This window comes from Furipterus horrens, unplaced genomic scaffold, assembly GCF_987537825.1.
Source record: "Furipterus horrens unplaced genomic scaffold, mFurHor1.1.pri manual_scaffold_10, whole genome shotgun sequence".
Classification (NCBI taxonomy): Eukaryota; Metazoa; Chordata; class Mammalia; order Chiroptera; family Furipteridae; genus Furipterus; species Furipterus horrens.
In genome coordinates this window covers 33,898,967-33,923,019 of record NW_028327180.1, presented here as the reverse complement: position 1 = coordinate 33,923,019, position 24,053 = coordinate 33,898,967, and the positions used below count along the sequence as shown (strand labels likewise).

The following is a 24,053-nucleotide window of genomic DNA, read 5'->3' as shown; positions in this document are numbered from 1 at the left end:
CTAAAGAGAAAATTGTATTATAGCACTGTATTATAACTGAGGCTCAAAAAAAACTGAGTTTTTCTACTCAGAGTAAAGGGACAAGAGCAAGAAATGTAGGTCTGAGAAATATGTTTATTATAATAAAAAGTTAAAGCGTATATAGGTAGCTTCACTTGCTTAGAAAATTCATTTGCATTCCCAAATCAAGAAAGATAAAACAAACAATATTATATTTTGATTTTTTTAAAAATGAAAACACATGGGGCTGATAAGCCTGGGACAGAAGTTTATGGGAACATCACTGCAAGGGTAATGGCAGAAAACCAGGAAATGGGAAAGAATCAGCGTAGAAGGTGAAATACTAAGAAGATAGAGGTTTTTAAAAGCCTGCAATGGGGCCATTTTATGTTTAAATGTCAATAGAATCAGAGGAGGAAACTTAATGCCCATCACCAGCAGAGTCCAGCTGTGGGGAGGAGTTAACCATGACAGATCAGTACAGTCTGTGTTTCCAGACTAGCAAGCCCACTACGAGGACATGCATTGTGCATGCAGTTTCCTTGTTTAAGAAGCAAAATACTGCAAATTGTCACAGGGATAAGAAGTGTGAGTAAATTACTGTGATGAAGTTGCACAACTGTAGGTTAAGCAACTTTTTATCCACCACTGCACAACTGGTGGGGGTGGGGCGAGGAGCAATGTTCTCAACAATTTCTCACCATAAATAGAAAATAATTTTGTAGAAATTGATTATTTTCCTTATTGTTTCCTCTCTGCAGATATGGCACTGCCAAACAATTTTCGAATTAAAAGAAACCAAGTGAAGTCAGACTTTTAAACAAATATGGATGAAATTAACTTTTAAAATTATCTAATAATCCTGGCAGGTGTGGCTCAGTGGACTGAGCTTCAGCTTCTGAACCAAAGGGTCGCTGGTTCAATTCCCAGTCAGGGCACATGTCTGGGTTGCAAGTCAGGTCCCCAGTTGGGGGCGTGGGAGAGACAACTGATTGATGTATCTTTTGCACATCAATGTTTCTCTCCTTTTCTTCTCTCTAAAAATAAATTAATAAAGTCTTTAAAAAAATTTTTTAATAAATTATTTCAAATTAAAATTATAAATTTTGGACTAGAGAAGGGAATAATTATGTATCAGAACTAAAATGATAGTCAATATTTAGGGAGTAGCAAATTTTACAATGCTATCTCACTAAAATAAAATTTTTATCTTCACTCTTCCTAGTGAGTTATATAAAATGCCATCTTCCCATGTTTTAATTTTGGGGACCAAAGATGAAATTACAGTGTGAATCATCCTCATCTAATAAGTGAATTAGTTACTTTCATTATGAGCCTACCCACAGGCTAAAATCCTTATTATCCATTATGCTGAACAACCAAAAGTTCCATATAACGGGGTCATTTCTGATGTAATAAAACAGAACCTATTTTAGAACTCAATAATGTCTTAAAAATATTTCCTCACTTTATAAGAGAGGAAACTGAGTCTGAAAGAAGAGAGGTGGTTAAGTAATTTGTCTAAGGGAGTGAAGGCCAGCACCCAGGTTTCCTATGAGCTAAGACAGTGTACCTTAGAGGAAACAGTTTACCATTCACATACAGAGAAAACAGTGGCTCTGTAAAAGAAAAATTGCTTTTAGTCAATTAAAGAACTTTAAAGTAATCTCTCCCTGTAGATTGTTAAGATGGATGATAATTCTTTTCTTCACCTCTTGGATTTCTGCCTCCTTTTCCCATCTTTTCCACTTATCCCCAACCTGCATTTCCTCTGTTTTCTCACTCAATCTTCTCTGCTCCCTTTCCCACAATGTATCTGGAACTCTCTTCCCTGGATACCAGTTAATAAGCACACCTCCCTGTAAAAGAGAAAAAAGAGGGGCACAACACACCAAGCAAGCTGACAGGGTGCAGAAGCAGATACTTCCAGCATCCACTGGAGGTTTATCCTGGCTGCAGGAAATGCTGCAGATGAACTCAGGCATGTAGTCAGGTACTATAGGAAAATCAGAATGTTTTAATTGCAAAAGTGAAAGCCTAAAAGGATGGCACAACACCCAAATGTTATAGGTCTCTCTTAATGTCACTAACTTGCTCAGTATCCTTTTGCTCTCTCTCTTTCCTTCTAGAGAATCTAAACGAGAAAAGGAGGGACGTTTAAGGTCTTGGGTATGATGTGACCACGCAGCTCCCCTTCGAAGGACTGAGGGCCGACAAGGGCTGTCTTCTGTTCTGCAGCAGGTCGCAGGTGGAGAGAAAGCCCGATCGGAAGTCATTCAGAAAAACGACAAAGAAGGTTCTAGCCTGAGAGAAAGAGGGAGACAGGAGGAGCCACACAAACCACACTTGCTGAGACAGGCAAGAGGGAAGCACCAGGCTCTCCTTGCACATTCCCGAAGCTATTCAGTTCCCACTCCATTCAGCTCTGCCATGGGCTCTCACTTAAACCAAACTCATGCCTACCTTTGGGGTCCTGTACCCCTGTGAGAACCACCATTAAGTGTTTAAAGTAGCAGGAATTTCAGCCCCTGCTGCAATCCAAGAGTTTGAGAATTCCCAATCATGCCAACAAGACTAAAGCAAAGAGATGGGCATGTATATCTAATGTCCCATAGAACCATCAAATGGTGACTATATATCATAACATAAATTATCACCGTATTTATACTTTAAGTATATTATGTAATAAATAGGCTTCCGTGTCTGGAAAATGCACTCAATGTATAATACTGTTCCACGGGAAGACATTTGGAGAGTTGGGGAGTTCAAGTTCAATTGTTTCTTGCCAATACAAGACCACCACCTAGTGGTACAGAGGACAACTGCACTCACAATTGGTTACAAGTACTGGGAAGGCAGTGGGGAGGCCGTGAACGAGGAAGATAGGATTTACCACCCAGTTCTCAAAGATGTTTTCTAATTCTATCTTCGCAATGACTATGGAATCATGAAATAAAGAAATGGTGTGCAATAATATAAGAATCAACTGGGGAGTGAGATTTCTCATACTGGAAATCTCAATACAGAGCATAATTTTCTAAATTGAAAATTTTTAAGGGCTATTCAACACCAACATTAAGCTCTGAAAAACAAGAAAATATAACTAAAAATGTTGAACAATCACTTAGAATTATTTCCTGACCTAGCCATTTAAAATCCCTTTTCTCCTCCAAATAGCAACTTGACTTCTGCTTTCAGCTTTGCTCCACATCAGAGCTTGGGAATCTGAATCTGCACCTTAAGAAGATCCCCAGTAGATTAACAATAAATATTGAAACTTTGGAACCGCTTTAGACCTATCCAGTTAGGTCACCCATAATTCCCCATTTTCAACATAAAACAAGAAGTAATGCTGGTCAAGAGCTAAAAATGCTTTAAGAAACCCAGTATGAACACAGAAGTATCAACAACACATTAAAAAAGTGCTTATTTCTACCTTTTGTGAATTTCTTATAATGAACACGGTTTTTGGAGGTTTTGGACTTTTCTTCAAGGCTGAAAGATTTCTTTTCCTTGTTGTCTGAAGAGGAGTCTTAAAAAAAAAAAGCAGCATTACATTAAACTCTCTGTAATCCATTCCCCTTTATTCTCTTACAGTGACATGATCTTATTTAAATAAAATCTTTGGGAACCCTATCAATTATTATTGAACTCTAACCAAATGATTAGAAATATTCTTCTTAAACTGTGTCCTACAAATCAGGCAAGGCTATTTTCCAGAAATGTATACAATCTTCGAGGAAGAGAAATTAAAAGTTATGTTCACACAAAAATCTACATACCAATATACATAACAGCCTTATTTGTAATAGGAAAATACTGGAAATAACCCAAGATTCCTTCAATGGTGAATGGCTGAGCAAATTCTGGTGCATCCTTATTTTGGAACACTACTCCACAAGAAAGAGCAATAAGCTATTGACACATGTGACATCCTGGATGGACCTCAAGGGCATTATGCTTAATGAAAAAGGTCAACCTACATACTGCATGATTCAGTTCACATAACTTTCTTGAAATGGCAAAACTATAGAGAAGGTGAACTACTGAATGGTCTCCAGGGGACAAAGATGGAAGTGGGGTGTTGAAGGTTAAAGGGCTGGAATGGGGGCATGAGTACAAAGCAGCAGCTTTTCTGTGGTGATGAAACACCTGTGGCAGTGCTTATATGAACGTACACATGCGACAAAACTGCATAGACACACACACACACACAGACACGCACACAAATGAGGCTTTAAAAATGGTGAAAACTGAATAAGATCTGTTGGTCTAGTGTAAACAGTTGACAGCAGTGTTGATTACCTGTTTTTGATTTTAAGCTACAGCTCTATCAGATGACACCAATGGGGGAAACTAGATAATGGTCCTCAGGGCTCTTTATAGAACTATTTTTGCAACTTCCTATAAGTCTTTAAGTATTTCAAAATAAAAAGTTACTTTAAGAAAGTAAATAAAGGTGAGACAGGTTAATGATAATAAAAAAACAGATCAAAGATGATAACCAGGTAGAGTGTGAAGAGGCAGAGCTGGCACTGAGCTACTGCCTCAAACACCAGGTTTTACTGGAGGCTCATCTTTAAGGGTAAAAACAACAAAAAGAAATCACTGAGGAACAAACTCACGTGATTATTTCCTTGACAAAAAAGGAAAATGTGAGCCATAAAGTAGTCCCTTGGTTGAAATACCAGAGGAACTAGATTCGAGGTTAGAGTCACTTACAGGATAGCAACAAGCTGCCTGCATGTATTCCCTCAGTTTTACCTATTTATTTGTCAAGTTCCGGTAGCAGAGTAACAGAAACAGAACATCATAGGTAGAAAAGAGACTGAATTTTCCTATAGTTATGTCAAAAGGAAATAAAAATATGAAGTCTGACACAAGGGGGAAAAAAAGGGCATTTTTGCCTTAATAATGGAGCAAAACAAGCTCATGTCCATTGAACAACATATTAATAACTATAATCCCTCCCAGGAATTGATCATTTCAAAAGCAAAGTATATATTACAGAGTAAGGCTCTAACAACATAAAGATAGATGTGTCAAGCTTTCAGACAATGCCTCATGTGGGTTAATTATTGGGTTGGCCAGAAAGTTCGTTTAGTTTTTTTCCATATGATGGCTCTAGTAATGCTTAGCTGTCTTTAACTTCATTTGAAACAATTTTGTTAGATTGTATCATGACAGCTGTCATATTAGCCTGTATTTTAACAAAAACTTATCAAAATTGGTGAATTTTTGTGGAAGAAAATACGCAACATTTTTGGCATAGTAATGCTTCATTATTTCAAGAAAGGTAAAAGTGCAATTGAAGCACAAAGAAAGAGTTGTGCAATATATGGAGAAAGTGCTGTGACTGATCAAACGTGTCAAAAGTGATTTGTAAAGTTTCTTGGCACTATTGACATTTTGGCCAAGTAACTCTTTGCTGTGATGCTGTCTTAGCATTGGAAGATGTTTAGCAGCACCCCTGGCCTCTACCCACTAGAAGCCAATAGCGGGAGAGAGCAGACATACTCAGAATGTCCAAATCAATAAAGTTACTGGTGAAAATGAAAAATGTGTCTTTTATTTTATGGAAAAAACCATACAGACTTTTTGGCCAACCCAATATATCAACCACCTGAAACACTCTCTTCTGCAGTCACTTCCCAAGAATAGCTTGTGATTTAAAAAAAAAAAAAAGCACTTCACCCAAGGACATGCTTATTGATTTTAGAGACAGGCGGAAGGAGGGAAGGAGGGAAGGAGGGAGAGAAGGAGAGAAACATCAATTAGTTGCCTCTCAAACGTGCCCAACCAGGACTTGAACCTGCACCCTGGGTGTATGCCCTGTCTGGAAATCACACCTGCGACTCTTTAGTCTGGGGACAATGCTCCAACCACTGGAGCCACACTAGCCAGGGCTAGCTTGTGATTTTTAAAAAGTCTGACCACAAGTAAATTTTTCTCCTCTTTTTGTGGCCAAACACTTCATACGGCATATAACATTCTCAACGTTGATGTCCCAGACATAAATACCCTAGCAAGTTATCAGCTTAACGTAGCTATTATCAACTGAAGGCTTATGAAGTATTAGGCACTAGACTGAGAGCTCTCTATGTATTTTCGTATTTCTTTTTACAACCATCCTGTTAGGTAGCTGCTAGGATTATTCACAGAAGGACACTGAAGCATAGATGGGTTAGAAAAGGCACATCGAGGAGGGGGCTGTGATATGAGTGAGGTGAGAGTGTGCATTCTTAACCACTACACTGCCCCTGACAGAGCTGCTCTCTCACGGTAAGAATCACCTGGTACTCAGGCTTCCCAAAGCACATTTGAGCGAGGACAGACCTGAGGGACTGTCTATCCACTTATCCACATGCACTCTCCTGGCTCTCCTTCCCCACCTCTCCCACGTATCCTCCACCCACGTGGCAAAGGGAAGGCATGGCTCTCCTCCTACCAAGGAGAAACAGGAACAAGCCCAAGCACTGGTGTCAGAGAAGCGCCCTCTCAGAGCAGTGGAAGCAGCCCCTCCTCACACCACCAGCTCACTGAGAGAGACACTTCCAAAAGGACTTTACTGTCATCACAATTGTTGATCAGAACTGATCATGTATTTTCTGGTTTTAGTAACTGTAACCTACTAATTAAAATCACTTAAACCAAAGGAAAATATTTCCACTTAAAGCCTTGAGGTTATTAGAAATAAACCAAAAATGTATTTGTATGTGATATGTGGCAGGGAAATATGATAGGGTGATGAATTTTTTAAAGTTTAAGCAAAAAATATATTAACATAAAATACTATGGGGTATACACAATCAACATATTATTTCAGAGGAAAAAGAACTATGAAATATATTTCCAACTACTACAGGACTTGTTTGTATACTAAATAGATGACAGTGGGTATCAAATTGCGCTGGTATTTATCTACTGCATATATTTAGGACTAATGTAATGGTTTTATTTCAACATGCTAACATTTCCCAGCAGGCCAGAAATTATAGTACTTTGTAACTATTTAAAGCTGTGATTAAAAACATTATAGATGCTGATATAAAAATGTGAGGCAGGGCATATAGCTTTTCAAAATTCCCTTAGAGAACATGTGAGCAAGAAACTTGAAGATCCCCATCTTGAACCACACCTCTGTGGATGACAGGTTCCAGCATCCCCGTTTACATCCAAAAATATTCAAAATCATAAGGAACAAAATATCTGATGGAAGAGACATTTCCTAAAATCACGAGTCCACCAAAGAGCCAAGTTCAGTTTGGTAGAGAGTAACTGAGATAAAATAATTTTTAAAAAAATGAAATTTCAAAGAATATACCGATTTTTCTGTCCCACAAGGAGATAAGGGTTATTTCTAGAATCTTTGCAAGATTCTATGATGAGGACAGTATGTAATCTGTTTAATTAAAAAGCAAATTGTATGAATTTTCTAAGCAATCCTAAGAACATAAAAATATTATGACAGCAAAAGAATATATTATTGGGTTATATTGTGTCATCTGCTTTTCAGCTTTAATACAGTAATTTCAGCTGTACTATGACCAAAAATTCACTTGGATAAAGATGACATGGCAGAAAAATGATCTATCAGCTCTCCAGGTCCACTCCTGGGACAGGTTTTTCCTTAAAGGAATATTCTAAAGGCTTTTCAATACTGGGGCTGGCAGTTAGCAAGGCCTGGTTCAGACTGTACTGGGCTAGTTAGGAAGCAGGCCGCCAATCGCCCAGTCCCTCTCACAGGGCTACCACCACCCTCTAGTGGTCTTGAGGTGGAACTTCATCTATAGGTTGGTAACTCTCCTGCTGGCATGATATAAGGTGGCTTCTCTTATGCAGAAAAGAATCAAACTGCACAGATGAACCTGTTTGTGGATGGGGCTGCCCAAGGACAAGGCACAACTGCTTGGAATCTTTCATGCACTTACCACCTTCCTGACAAATAACAGAGTTCCCTGGGTCACTTCAAACGTTGCACTGACTGCACTTGGGTAACACATCTCAGAAGCATACCAAGAAAAAGAAACCAGGTAGAATAGAAAATACAAACCTATATTTCTATCGATTTCAACTGTGATCCTGAATGTGAAAATGTTTCTGTTTATGGTTAGTAAAGGCTAAGTCCTTGAATTTTACTACTGCATAGATCCTGCATTCCAATTCCAATCCAGCCAGTGTTTTCACAAAACATTTTTTTTGGCTAACAAATTGCCACCTTTTATGCTAGGACCACACATAGGATAGTTCTAATAGTTGTCTCATGGATAATAAAAAATGTACAAGTTATAGATTTCAACAAGAAGTCCAATCTGATTAGCAAAAACACAGAGTACCTTTCCTCTGATGCTTTTGGGCTCACTCCCATACAAAGAACAGCAATAAATCTTCCCACAGTTAGATTCATGCTGAAATTTTATCAATTACTAGCAGATCCTGCTTGCTACTTCCCAAACAAGGATTATGTCTCATACACCGGCATATCCTCAAGTCCAACTTCATATCCAGCACATAGCTCAATAAATGTTTGCTGAACTCATCTAAATTTTCAATTTTATTCCACAAAGTTCTTTCTCTGTTAACTTTACATGTTTTGACAGTTCACTACATGTCAAACATTGTGCGCAGGGAATAAAAAGAAATTTCTTATAAAAATGTTTGCAGTATACAACTCAAAACTAAATAAATAAAACTGATTTCAAAAATGGGCAAAACACTCATAAAGACATTTCTCTAAAGAAGACATACAAATGGCCAACAGTACAAGAAAAGTGCTCAAGCTGACTAATCACTAGGGAAATGCATATCAAAAGCATAATGAGGTATCACCTTACACCCAGAAGGATGGCTACTATCAAAAAACAGAAAATAACAAGTGTTGGTGAGGTTGTGGAGAAACTGGAACCCCTGTGCACTGTTGGTGGGAATGTAAAATGGTATAGCCATTATGGAAAAAATGGCAGCACCTCAAAAACTTTAAAATAGAACTGTCGTATGACCCAACAATTCCATTTCTAGGCATATACCCCAAAGAAGCAAAAACAGGGACTTAAAAGAGACATTTACACACCCACGTTCATAGGATTATTCACAAGAGCCAAGAGATGAGAAGAGGTGCAACTCAAGTGGCTATTGATGGGTAAGTGGATACACAGAATGGCGTATATGCATAAAACAAAACATTATTCAGCCTTAAAAAAAGATAATGGTACAACGCTGGACACTACAACACGGAGGAACTTCGATAACATTATGTTAAGTGAAATAATCCAGACACAAAAGGACAAATACTGTGATTCCACTTGTATGAAGTACTCAGAGTAGTCAAATTCATAGAGACAGAAAGCAGAATGGTGGTGGCCAAGGGCAGGAGGGAGGAATGCGGAGTTAAGTGTTTAATGGGGACAGTGTCTCAGTTTTACAAGATGTTGAGTTCTGTGAGTGGATAGTGATAACAGTTGAACAACAGTGTGAATGTAGTTAATGTCACTGAACCACACACTTAAAAATGATTAAGACAGTAAATTTTATGTTACATATTTTTTACAATTTAAAAAATGTTAGCAGAAGAACAGTCTAGATTTCTTCAATGAATATCCAGCAGAATATACTGAAGTTATGTCCTTACCTTCCAAACAGTCATGTGATTAAAAAGTTTCCTTAAACTTTTAAAATCATATGAAAGGCCCACAAGTTTGGCCCATCTATGTCCTTCCCTGTAACAGCACTATCTTTCTATTAATTTAATACGGAAAGCCCAACATTGGATTGTTTTATTTCTAGTTCCTACAGCTCAGGAATACAATTTCTAATACTGAGCTCCTTGCAACAGATTTTACTATACCCCAGAAATCTGAATCTCTTACACATATTAAAAGATAAAACAACTTCATTAAGTAGACTCAACATAAAAAAAGGCTTAAGAAAAGCCTTTGCTGGCTGCTAATTTATGGTCCCAATTGATATTTCTTGCTTTCTATTTTAAAAACATATTTTTAGACACACCCAAGGGTCCCTGGAAAGATCACTTTACTATTTGAGGTTGTGAGTTGACTGAATTTACCTTACCATCCTCTTTAATTTAGAAAAAAGTGTTTGCTTTCTTCATGTAATGAAAAAGGTTCATGCAATAAAAGCACTATTAAAATATAAACAGAAAAGACTATTTCTAATAGCTTCAATAAATTAACTTTCAGATATGTGATGATTACAATAAAATAGTTGATAAAAATATTTCAAATTGAGAGATTATGTCTTCTATAAATCAAATAGATAGCAAAGTAAAGATTTCCCCTACCTGCTGTTTCCGGTCCATGGCAAGTGTTCAGTTCAGCCAGAAGCTGGTTAAAATCATCCTGATGAGCAATCCAGTTGTCCTGAAAATACAAAATACAATCAAGTATAGGCAAGTCTTTAGCTTACCTACACTAGTTTGTTGAGAAAATATATATTTTGGAATCAAGGAAATCTGGTGTTTAATGTGAAATTTTAAATGTTTCATCAAAATATTATTTTGTAAATTTGAATGATATAAATTTGAAATGCAATTTATTTATTTTAATATTAAAAATGGGCTTCTTGAAAGCTTCAGTCCTGACTTCAAATGTGGATAACATATCAACAGTCAATTTATAATCAAATAATCAGCAGGCAACCTGGTGCTAAATATTAAAGTAAAGCAGAATAAAATCTTTTTCTCACTAAGGGAAAACTATGTAAATCAAAGGAAAAGAGCAGTGATGGGCTTGGGACTCTCTTCTTTGCTCATCTGAGCTTCAAATATTTTGCCCAATTCTGCTTGCTGGCATGGAACCCAATTTTACAAAATAACACTGGGGAAGCAAGGAGGAAGGACTCAAGTTCTCTGAAGCAATCAGCACCCATCTATAAGGTGATAAGCTAATAAGTTCATTACAGCAAAGAGAACCAGGCTTTAAGAGAGAATGAACATCTCCAAAGCAATCTAAACCAGTGGGAAGTAAGGTACCAATGTAGTAATTTGCCTCACACACACTATTTTAAGACTGCTTAAGGTTAAGTCTTATTAAATAGGTTTACTGGGCACATCAGAGAAGGAAAACTCTGACTCCAAAAAACCTCCGCTGCCTTGCGGCATACCTCTTCAGGGGAAAGGCTAAGGGAGTAAACCCCGACAGAAAATCCGGAGCCGGAGTCCCTAAGGCGGTTTGACGTTGTAGTCAACACCGGCAACTCCTGCGGCGCACCTGAAGCCAAGCTGTATTGACTCCGTCTTTCCCTTGGACCCTTCAGCTGCGAAGAGAGGGGGGGTCTGCTGCATGGGCAACAGCAGACCCTCCATATCACCCTGCCCAGGCTCTGTAGCTTCAGCTTCACTGGAGAGGACACTCCAGCGTCATCGCAAGATGTCGATTCAACACGGGAGGAGACAGATGCCGTGTCACTCCCGAGTCGGACTGCACAGCCATTCTCGGCGGTGCAGATAGACTCTTAAGAAGCTACACCATCGTCTCTCGAGACGGACGGCTGCCGACGACGACGACTGGGCAATACTTCTTCTAAAAAATTAAGTACATCTGTATATTTCTCTCTCTCAACAACTACCTTCAAAATCAACCTTACATAAGCTCCTTCCTCCATTATTTAAAATTCGAATGTTAGTCCAGACAATTTTAGCTGACTTAAGTCTACTACTCAGTGCTGCTGAACTAATCAAAATAATTTAGTTTACTAGAGTAATTCTCCAGATTTTCTCCAGGTTCTGTTGGTTGTAAAAATTTAAGAACAGAGCTTTCTGCTTAGATGCTTTCTAAAGCAAATAATAATACTGAAAATGAAAAACATGACAGGACAGGCCATTAACGTTTAGTTATAGCATTATATTTTTAAAATGTCAGTGTTTAAGAGGAAGTATGAATAAATTTAACTGCTGAACATCAACAGTCAGGAACATACACTGGTACAGGAAAAAGAACATCACTTTCCTGCAGAAGAATCTTTTCATTTCTTTCTGAAACTAAACGTCAGCAACTCTTAATAAGATAATATTAGTACACAGGTAAAGATAAAAGTTCTTGTCTGTCCTGAAACAAGCATTTCTATAAAAAGAATACTTTCTCCAAAGTTTAACCATAGAACCTATTCACGTCTCTTGCACACGAGCAGTAAGGAGACCCGAGAAGACAATGAGGGACAGTGTGGCCACAGCACACGGCGCAAAGCTGGCGGAGCCTTGGCTTCCACTCAACCAAACATGGAGGATGCACACTTGAACAGTTAAAAATGGATCAATTATTTTTTAATTTATTAATTTATTTTTTAACAAGGTTACATTATTTAATTTTAATTTTATTTTATCTGTTTTTACAGAGAGGGGAAAGGAGAAAGAGAGGGAGAGAAACATCAGTGTGCGGTTGCCTCTCACACACCCCCAACTGGGAACCTGACGTGCAACCTAGTTATGTGGCCTGACTGGGAATCGAACCAGCGATGCTTGGTTCGCAGGCTGACGCTCAGTCCACTGAGCCACAGCAGCCAGGGCCAAAAATGGATCAATCTGATTGACTTAACACATATATTTACAAAAAAGTCAATTATGCAAGGAAAACCCCCAGCAGGTAAACTGTTGCTTACTTCATTATTGATCGTGGCTCCAAGTCCCAAGTGGTTATTTTTAACTTGAACTTTAATATGCTCTGTGGCTCCTTGCTCTTGAGCCCCTAAACCCTTTGGAGATGAAACACAAAGAGAGTTAGCTTTTTTTTTTAACTCAGGTATAAAAAGCGATAAATCTATCTTCCTGCATCAACCATTCAATGAATTACTAAACATCTAGGAGTAAGGCACTATGTGGGCCCTCAAGGAGGGTACAGGCTACTGGGTTCTTATAGGACATGTCTGTAATACGAAAAATGCACTGACAATAATGAATACTGATTCATCAGCTTAATTTAAGACCTCCAAGTAAAAACTATGGACAACATGCTTTTTTCTAATGCTCCACATCAGAGTTCCATCACAAAACTATTAGAAGCCCATCAAGGTCTTAGGAATCTATGGCTCTGTCCATTAAACAGTTTTACAAAACAACACTGAGAAAGGGGGAGAAGGAGACTCCAAGTCCCCGGTATCAATTAACACTCATTTGTAGGGTGTCCCAGAGAGCTTGGCGTATAGCAGAACCTAAAAGGCACCCACCAGGGTGGCTTCAGCAGAGTGAATGAAGAGGAAGTCAGATGATACAAAGGGGCTAGACCTCACAGGGCCTTGGAAATTATGGCAGAAGATTGGATCTTATTTTTTAAAACAATGGACACCACTGAATTTTTAAGCAAAGCAATGACCAGGTCTGATTTCTGTATTTTAAAAGCTCATTCTGGCTGTTGTATGGCTAACGGCCCAGAGGAGGAGTGGGAGGGAAGCAGAAGGGAGGCTGTTGAGATGAACAGAGCAGTCACTGGGGCGGCTGCACCTGGACGTCGCCTGCGTAGAGAGGAACAATGGCTGGGACGCAGAAAGGGAGGGGTGGAGGAACCAAGCATGACTCCCTGGTTTCCATCTTGAGTGAGTAGGTAGACAGGGTACCACTGCAAAAATGGGGAAACTTGAGAAGAAAAAGATCTGGGGGATGAAGATAAACTTGACTAATTTATAAATCTGGAGCTCAAAGGACAGATCTGGACTAGCTAGAGCAGCAGCTCTCAACCTGTGGGTCACAACCCCTTTGGGGGTCGAACGACCCTTTCACAGGGGTTGCCTAAGACCATCGGAAAACACATATATAGTTACATATTGTTTTTGTGATTAATCACTATGCTTTAATTATGCTCAATTTGTAACAATGAAAATACATCCTGCATATCAGATATTTACATTATGATTCATAACAGTAGCAAAATTACAGTTATGAAGTAGCAACAAAAATAATTTTATGGTCGGGGGTCACCACAACATGAGGAACTGTATTAAAGCGTCGTGGAATTAGGAAGGTTGAGAACCACTGAGCTAGAGAATAGTAACAGAATTAGATAATCTCAGAATTTAGATAATTCAAAGCACTGTATGACATACATGAGTTCACCTGAGCTGAATACAGAAAAGGGCCTGCGGCTCCAAGTTCAATAGTCTGGAGGAGGGAGAGCCAGCAGCAAATGCAGGAGTGGCTGGTGAAGGAGAAGGAAAAAAACAATAGGGAACGCAGTGCTGTGGAAGTCAAGACAGAGTATCTCAGGAAGAAAATAGTTACATTCAATGCTGCTAAGGGAGATTAAGTACCATGAGGACAAAAAAGGGCCCACTATTTGGCAACAAGGTCATTAATAAAAGGCCTCGGCAGGAACCATTCAAGTGTAGAGGTGTTAGTAGAAGTCCTATTTGAGTCAGGAACAACTGGAATGTAAGGGGAAGTAGAAAATGTGTAGTCTAGCTATAAAGGGGAATAAAATATTACTCTTAGCCAACATAAAAACCTGATGGCTAAGTGCAACTAATTAAAAGGACTGTCCATGAAAGATGCTAGTCATGCAGTTAAATGATAAACAAAGAGAGCTGATGTGTATGTTCAATTCTAACTTTATCATCATAAGGTCACTACAGTTCAGTTATTTCTCCGAAATCACTTATTGATCCAAATCATACATTTTTCTCAGTCTCCTAAGAAAGAAGCATTCTCCTGACTTGTAATCTCTTTGCATGGCTCCGATTGCTTTTGCTCTTCTCCAAAATACCTTTCCTTTAGACCACCCCATCTTCTCCAGCATTCTCTGGCCGAACTTGGAATCATCATTACTCCACGTGGTGTTTCTTGGATCCACAGCCCACTTTTGTTTCCGTCGACCTGCAAATGACAAAGTATCACCTTAGCACCTTATCTTTCACACCTGAAAAATACCACACAAAAACATATATACCTAATACATACACACACATTTGCATAAAATATGTCACATTATGTTTTATTAGATACAGGTATCAGATTCACCATCAGATTGGATCATTTACCCTGGTTTCCCCAATAACTATATATTCTCAACATATAAACCGACTTTATAAGACAAAAATAAAGATATTCCCTCCAAAGGTGAAAATCGAAATACCTAGATATACCATCAGTTGGGCTTTCCACCGTCGACTAAAGGCAGCAACTCATTAAAGCACCTGTCAACACCAGCATCATCATCACATCATTAGCATTGGCAGTCATAATAGCTTCTGTTGCCTTACATCATGTGCCAGATGCTACCCACACATTATTAGAGCCAATTTTCACAGTAACCAATGAAGGTAGATATTCTTATCTCCACTTTTCAGATGAGAAAATCTGAGGCTTAGAAACAGAAACATACCTAATTTCCCCAAGCAAAATCTGGAGTCTTTATACCAACGAGGGTCCTACTGACATCAAAGCTTATATTCTTAAGATGCTGGGCAGAAAGCCAACTGTGCACTCCACACAATCTACAGATACTAACGATACCTTCCTTTCTCACTGAAATGCCCTAAAGTAATAGGACTCCTATAAACTTCCAGAATAAATTATCTGCTTCTTTTTTGGCATTTAACTTTCTATATTATGATTATTTCCATCTTTTATGTTTCCTATTAGACCATAATCTCCTATGGTCTTATTTGTATCTTATTCTTTCTTGATTCATTGCAAGAAGTAAAAAATGCTGCCCATAACAGGTACTCAGTAAATATGTGTATGAATGTACAATTACATCCAAAAAACAAACAAACAAACAAAAAACCTAGGAATAAATTTAACCAAGGTTGTAAAAGACCTGTACTCAGAAAATTATAAGAAGTTGAACCCTGGCTGGTGTGGCTCAGTGGACTGAGTGCTGGCCTGAGAACCAAAGGGTCGTCAGTTGGATTCCCTGTCAGGGCACACGCCTGGGTTGCGGGCCAGGTCCCCCGTTGGGGGCATGTGAAAGGCAACCACACATTGATGTTTCTCTCCCTCTCTTCCCTTCTCTATAAAAATAAATAAACAAAATCTTAAAAAAAAAAAAAAGAAATTGAGAAATATACAAATTAAGTGGCAGTACATACTGTGTTCATGGAAGGGAAAAATAAACACCATTAATATGTCCATACTACCCAAAGCAATCTATAGATTCAATGCAATTTCTATCAGGATACATACCAATGTCATATTTCACAGGACTAGAATATTCCAAAAATTTATATAAAACTTCAAAAGACCACAAATAACCTCAGCAATCTTGAGAAAGAAGAATTAAAGTTGGATGAATCACACTACCTGATATCAAACTATACAAAGCCAAAGTAATTAAAAAAACATGGTACTGGCATAAAAACAGACATACAAAGCAATGGAACGAAACAGAGAGCCCAGAAATAAACCCACAGTTTTATCATCAATTAATATTTGACAAAGGAGGCAAGAATATACAATTGAGTAAAGACAATCTATTCAATCATTTGGTATTAAAAATTGGGCAGATATATGCAAAAAAATGAAACTAGACCATCTTTTTTACACCATACACAAGAATAAACTCAAGATGGATTAAAGACTTAAATGTAAGACTCAAAACCATAAAAATCCTAGAAGAAAATATAGGCAGTAAAATTTTAGACATTTCTCATAGCAATATTTTTCTGATGTATCTCCTCAGGCAAGAAAAACAAAAGAAAAAATAAACAAATGGAACTATATCAAACTAAAAAGTTTTGCACAGTAAAGAAAACCATCAGCAAAATGAAAAGACAACCCACTAATGGGAGAACATATTTGTCAATGATACATCTGATAAGGGGTTCATATCCAAAATTTATAAAGAACTTATAAAAACTCAACACCAATTTAAAAATGAGTAAAGGACCTGAATGGATACTTCTTCAAAGAGGACATACAAATGGGCAACAGACATATAAAAAGATGCTCAACATCACAAATCATCAGAGAAATGCAAAATAAAACCACAATGAGACATCACCGCACACCGGTCAGAATGGCCATCATCAATAAATCAACAAACAGCAAGTGCTGATGAGGATATGGAAGAACTGAACCCTCATGCACTGTTGGTGGGAATGCAGACTGGTGCAGCCACTGTGGAAAACAGTATGGAGATACCTCAAAAAATTAAAAATGGATCTGCCTTTTGATCCAGTGATCCCACTTCTGGGAATATATCCAAAGAAACTTGAAACACTAATTTGAAAAAATATATACACCTGTATGTTCATTGCAGCATTATTTACACTAGTCAAGATTTGGAAGCAGCCCAAGTGCCCATAAGCAGATAAAAAAGTACTGGTACATTTACAAAGTGGAATACTACTTGGCCATATAAAAGAAAATCTTTTTGTGACATGTTGGACCTGGGACTATTATGCTAAGTGAAATAAACCAGTGAGAGAAAGACAAATATCATATGATTTCACTTACATGTGGACTCTAATGAACAAAAGATACAAACAAACACAATAGAAACAGACTCATAAATACAGAGTACAGACTGACAGCTGTCAAGAGGGGAGGGGGGTTAGAAGGCTGAGCAAAAAAGGTGAAGGAATTAAGCAAAAAACAAAAACAAAAAACCCATAAACACAGACAACAGTAAACCGTATGATGATTACCAAAGGGAATGGGGGTCAGGGGAGGTAGACGAAGAGAGTAAAGGGGGGATAAATGGTGACGGAAGGAGACTTGACTTTGGGTGGTATATAGATGATGTGTTGTAGAACTGTACACCTGAAACCTGTTTAATTTTATTAACCAATGTCACCCTAATGAATTCAGTAAAATTTTAAAAACAAAAAAAAGAACTTTACTATACCTTCATATTCTCATATCTAAAATAAGAACACCAGTCCAAAATTTCTAGTCACAAGGAATATCATAGACATTAATTTAGCAAAAAAAAAAAAATTTAAAGACAACATAAAATATTATATATTATCATGACAAAGATTTGAAAATTTGGAGTCACGGTGCAGAGAGAGCTGCACATTTTCCTTTAAAATAGTGCAACTGAATTACTGTTATCTACAAACAGACTTTACACTTGTATACCACTTCGTACTATTTTCATTCACATTTCATTGACTTTTTAAACCATCCTAGCGATGAAGGTAATAGAGTTTTTTTTAAAGCCCCACAGAGAACTAATCACGGAGATAGATATAAATGAATAGCAGAGCCAGGGCCAATGTCCCCCAGTGCCTACTGAATTAAGCACATATTAAAGAATATTAAAACCAGAAGAGATCTCAGAGATCTAGACTCTAAGGTCACCATTTATGAGTCCCTATTTAAAACAGTAGAAAGCTGCTGGTACTAGTAGCAATAATGTAAAGGTAAAGAGATAACTAGGTCTATTTTGTCAATTTCTAGCTTAATGATTTGGCGCGAATTTTTTTCCTCTGAGCGTTAATTTCTGCTCCTATAATCTGGAATGGAGCCTAATCCACTTCGTTTTGTGCTCACATTCCTCCATCCCCTTAGATAAGGGGATGTTGACAGCACTTATTTCACAAAATCCCGGGGTAGTTGCTGTTGGCCTATTAAGTAAGCTGTTTCTTTCTCTTCATTGTTCACTACACTTTCCGTTATGACCGAAGCACGACTGCCCTCTGGTGCCAAGCAACCTTAGCTGCAAGGATCATTCAGAAGTTACACAGCCACGCCAGAAAGGGAGTTACTGAACTTCACAAAACGACGGTAAATGTCAACGGCAAACTGAGGCAGGATGAGGCAGCTCAGCAAACACTCGTGTCATGGAAGAGTGCTAATTCCAACAAAGTCAAAGCCTCCATAGTCTTTCTTAGCCCTGCACCTCCTAAAACAGGGTACTTCCTATCTTTGATGCTTCTAATCCCTTTGCGTTTCTATGTCTCGGTTCAATGCATCTTCGAGAATGCGATTTCGATGCCTAAGGAGATTCTGCCGGCCTAACCTCCTCTTTCTAACCTGAGGAAGCTGAGGGGTCCAGGGAAGTGAAAAGAACCAGTTCGGGTTCCCACGACCGGTGTTCTGATTCTCATTCAAACCTGCCGCGCGCGTACTGAGCTCTGAACTCGCAGTCTCTTTCACTAGCAAACCGGTAACTAACTTTTGAGAAAGCCTGGGCTGGGAAAGTTCCGCGGCAGGCAGGGCGAACCGAACTCATCTTCTAGTGCCCCGGCCCGCGGCATCCACCAACACACTGAGCACCAGCGACCCGCACCCCTTGCTACTGGGTCCGGTCGCGGGCGTCACCCGGAACCCTCCCTATCGCGTCTTGGTCGGGCCTCCGCGCCCAGCACTCACGCTCAGCCAGCATCGACATGTCGCAGAGCCTGTGACGCCGTGGGGCCTCCGGACCTGAGCAACTGGAGCTACGGGGCAGACAGATAGCGGCGAGGTTATAGCCACCTGACTCGCACGCCGCGAGAAATGCAACCGCAGGGGCGCGCGCCAGTGACGTCATGAAGTGCGACCGGCTGCCTGACTGCGAGGCGGCCAGGGGGCGGGGCGGGGAACATCTGGCAGGTGGGAGAGTGCAGCCGCTAGATGGGAAAGGTCAGGGGTCTCCGTTTCTAAGGGAGGTGGAGAGAGGAATAGCGATTCTTTCGCTCGAACAAGTTCCTGTACTAAATGATTGGATATACGTAAAGCCTTTATAAGAGTGTTTGCCGCAGAGCAAGCTCTCTCATCATTAATTACTAAATGTCAAGCAGGGGGCGTTCGGGAAAGAAGAAATGAACTCTGTCTTCAAGTAGCTCACAGTCTAATGCGGAAAAAAAATATGTAAACAACAGTCCTTAGGACCCTCAGCATTATTTAAAACGGTGTGGACGTGGAGTTTGAGAAACTCGTCTGGAGGGGAAGACTGCATTATGGTGTCCCATCTCTTAACGTCGTATCTCCGTTCACTGAGGGGTGGGAGCGAGGAGGAGGGAGGGAGAGAGAGAGGGAATCCCAAATTAGCATATAACTAAATCTGGGAGAAATGTTGTCTCTTTAAATAACATGATGCCTTCCTTCAACAAGACAAAGTTATTATTTTTCTCCATTACAACGTGCACTCTGGAACTTTGCTTTATCATATTCCTCTCTATATCCATACCAGCACCTAGCAAAATTATTTGAATATGGTAAAATCTCTATAGATGTTTGTGAATTTTAACTAAGTGACATCTCCAAAGACTTTCTAATGAGACTGTGACAATGAGAATCTCAGACAGTAAGGACATGTGTTTGGACAGGTGACTTTCCATTGAACTTGGGGTGATGGTACAGACAGAAGCCTCCCCCCACATAAGTGGAACATAAAAAGAGCAGCCAAGTGTCAAGAGAGGCTTTGTAAAGGACTAGATTCCTGTTCTAGATGAATTTGTCCTTTTACTAGGAGTCTAGACAAACAAGGTAATCTTCTCTAGTTTCATAAAAATCCAAAAAAAGAAACACAAAAGGATAGTTGCTGCTATCAGTGAATACCCAGGATCTGAGGGGGATGAGGAGATGCAAAATCAATGGAATTTTCACAGCCAAAGTAGGGCACAGGTAAATTGCAACAGAGGGAACAGGATTAAAGTAGGGAGTTGGACTTGCACAGAATTAAGAAGGCAGGGACACCCTAGTCTTAGGATAATTAGCTGATCTGTTTGATTAGACCACAGATAATGAAAAGTAGTTATATAGAGTGGACAACTGTGGACTGATAAGGAAGTCAGCCTTTTTTCAAGTACCACATATGTCGGTATATGATTTCAGGAAGATAATTTTGTCTCTAGGATGGTCAGAAAGATTGAGGCAGAAGTTTACAACACTGTTGCCATGGTCCAGGTGATTCATCTTCAGAACTAAACTAAGACATTGAGTGTGCCAGTGAGCAGAAAAGAATGGTAGTGTCTTGTGATTCAGTGAGCTTTCTTTCTTGGAAATGTTCAGTCAGAGGCCACAAAGGAATGTTGTAGAAGAGGGATTCTGCATTTGAGTGAATGCAGTTCAGACTATTGATTTCCAAGGTTTGTTCCAACTCCAGCATCCCTTGTGTCTATGAAACATCTATGAGCATCATCAACTGAAAAAAAACAAACTATTGTTAAGTTCAATATTTTTTAAAAAATTACCAAATCTTATTTATACTTTAAAATGATCATCTGGGAGTGAATATTGCACTTTTAAAAAGAAGGTGATGTAATACAAGACATCCACTTTTATTCTTCCATCTGTTGGCAGACCCTCTTAGATCAGTGCTTCTCAACCTTTAATGTGTGTGTAAATCACCTGGGGATCTTGTTAAAATGCAGTTTCTAGTTCAGCAGGTCTGGGGTGGGACCAGAGATTCTGCATTTCTAACAAGCTTTCAAGGATGTGGGTGCTCATGATCTCCAGACTTTATGTAGCAGCAAGCAAACAACCAAAGGTATGCATTAACTCAGGGTTAAAATATACTCTTTTTTTCCTGTTCAAAAAAATGCTTTCTGAAGAACATGTTTTGGTGACAGTGACAGATGCTTCCAAAATACTTCAAAGAACTGAACCTAGAAAGTACTTGGATAAGTCATATGAGCTAGTCCCCAGCCTTCAGGAAAGTAAAAGTTCAATAGCAGTGATGGATAATTGCTACTCTTTTCTGTACCTCTGGTGAATATCAATCTATTTCTCAATATTTAAATCTCTCTCTACATACATATATGATTATAAAAGGTAGTTACACATCATTTATAATCATAAAAAGGAATTCTCACATGTTACATTATGTTTTTATATTTCAGATATGTCACTAAAATTTTATCTATGAAAGAAATAGAGCTGAATCTTGCCAGTTAACTTAGCTCATTCCTAAAAGGCACCGGTTTGATACAATGTGGAGGTTAAAAAGCAGTCAGAAAACATAATAGAGCCTAAATTCTGCTACCACCTTGGAGTGTGATGTTGAACAAGGCATTTCACCTCTTTTGATATCAGTGTTTGAATCTATTAAAAAAAGGATGAACTCTGAAAGCATAAGTTGGTGATATGAGCATTAAAGGGAGCATTTGATGATATAGGAGGGAAAGAATACACTTGAATCAGAAATTTAGAAGTTAATAGGAATAAACAAAAAGCAGAAAGAAATGAAATGGGAGTTGATTTAACACAGAAAGAGATGGAAAGAAAAAGGCAAAACCATATTAGGAATGAGCACTAAATTACAAGGTGCCCAAAGAATAGATTCAAGTTAAAATTTAATAAAAGCTAGTAAATACAACCAAGAAAACAAGAATGAAAATAAAGAAGTAAAAAAGTGTGAGAAAGTGACTGAAATGGAAGAGAGGCAAAGAGGATCACATATATATAACTGTAGTCCCTAGAGAAGAAAAATAAATGAAACAGAACTAATATTTAAAACTGTAATTCAAGGAAACTTTCCAGAAATAAAAGAAGATTCAATTAAAATATTAATAGGGCTCATAAAGTACCTTGGAAAATTGACCTACACTAGTCAACTCCAAGACATATCCTAGTGCAATTATTAGACTTTATCAAAGAGAAAATCCTTAGATAAAATAATAAAATATGAATAAATGAATGAATGAATGAATGGCAAAAAATTAGGTCAACATCAATGTAGCAAGAAAGGCAACCATGGAGCACTATTTTTTAAAAACTCAAGGAAAGAAAATATGAGTCAAGAATTTTATATCCAGCCAAGCTGTCCTGCAAGTAGCAAGTCTATAGCAAACCAGCTTTAATCATGCCAGAACTCAGGGAATACTACACTCATGAGCCTTTTCTTGAAGAATCTGCTAGAGGACAAGCTTCATCATACCAGGGGACGGCTGGGAAAATTGTCAATAGGACCAATGGTAAGCATTTCATATATGTAATGCAAACAAGTACCTTCTTGGTTCATTGATCTTATGCCAAACAAAAACCTTGAATATGGGCTGTAGGTTTTGGTTGAAGAAGGAGGTTATTGATTCAGGTGAAATAAACCAGAGAGAAATATTCTCACCTAAAGATGTTTTGAGACCATTTGAGCCAGTTCACTCATAATCTCTTACTCTATTATTGTTGTGTATGAAAATACAATAAATCTGAGTCAAAGGGCCCTTCTGGCTTCTGTAATAGACTCGGGGGGTGGGGGTGGGGGAGTTGCTCTCCTAACTTCAGTTTAAATGTTCTAAGTTTATCCATTTTTAGTCTCTTCATTTTCATCTGAATGTCTGATTTTTGACTTTGGTGCATGATGGGAATAAAGTTGGAAAAGTTAGTTTCTAAATGTTTTCCTTTGTTCTGCTTATTACAGGACCTAGGTTTTCATATTAGTAATTCCATAAATTAGAGAAAGTTTTATTACTTTCCAAGTCCTTTCACAAACATCTCATTCTGATTTTGATTTCAAGCTTGTTAATGGTAAATTTTAATTTCAAGATCTAGACTTAAGCCTTTTTGACACTGTTTAAATGAAGCCAGCCCATCGTATCTTCCCCAACAATCTTCCTGCACCTTCATCCAACCCAAGGAAAATTTGGATCGAGAGCAGCTGATGACAAGACAAAGTATGAAATCCAAACATGAAAAAGTTGCAGCTATTCCTTAACAAAAAATGAAGCAAAGTTGAGTGGCAACAACTTTTCAGTGTCTGAAAATAATAAAGATGAGGGAACTTGGGGCAGCATTAATACAACAAAGGAGAAACTAACAAGGAAATTAGGTGACAGATTACATAACATACTTTCTTTTGAAATGCACTTTCTCTGCTTAACACTTTAGTAAAGTGATAAGCAAAACAGAACCATTTCACAGAGCTCCTGTTCTAGGGGAGGAAATGAACACATGCTATCTTAATTCTAACACAAGGCAGATTGTGTTAAATGTTCTAAAGAGGCACAAATTGCTATAGAAACATTGGAAGGAGAGAGAAATCCTTCCTCCAATGTCTGCCTCACCTAGAAATTTGTTAGGAATGCAGATACTCAGGCCCCATGCTAGACCCACTGAATCAGACACTCTAGGAATGGATCACAGTCCTGTGTGTTTTACTAAGCCCTGCAAGCAATGCTCATGTCACGTATTCATAACCAGTGGTATGACTGCTGGGGGGGAGGGTGTCTAAGGAATTATTATC

General features: G+C 38.5%; 1 protein-coding gene across 1 annotated transcript in view; it reads right to left on the bottom strand.

The window, feature by feature from the left end:
* Positions 1-24,053, bottom strand: part of PINX1 (PIN2 (TERF1) interacting telomerase inhibitor 1) — a 236,594-nt gene that overhangs the window by 61,755 nt on the left and 150,786 nt on the right. The window contains exons 3-6 of the mRNA XM_090290168.1: positions 14,706-14,815; positions 12,613-12,705; positions 10,298-10,376; positions 3,437-3,532 (exon numbers count right to left, since the gene is read on the bottom strand). Coding sequence (XP_090146294.1) covers positions 3,437-3,532; positions 10,298-10,376; positions 12,613-12,705; positions 14,706-14,815 — 378 coding nt within the window. The remainder of the gene's footprint in view (positions 1-3,436; positions 3,533-10,297; positions 10,377-12,612; positions 12,706-14,705; positions 14,816-24,053) is intronic.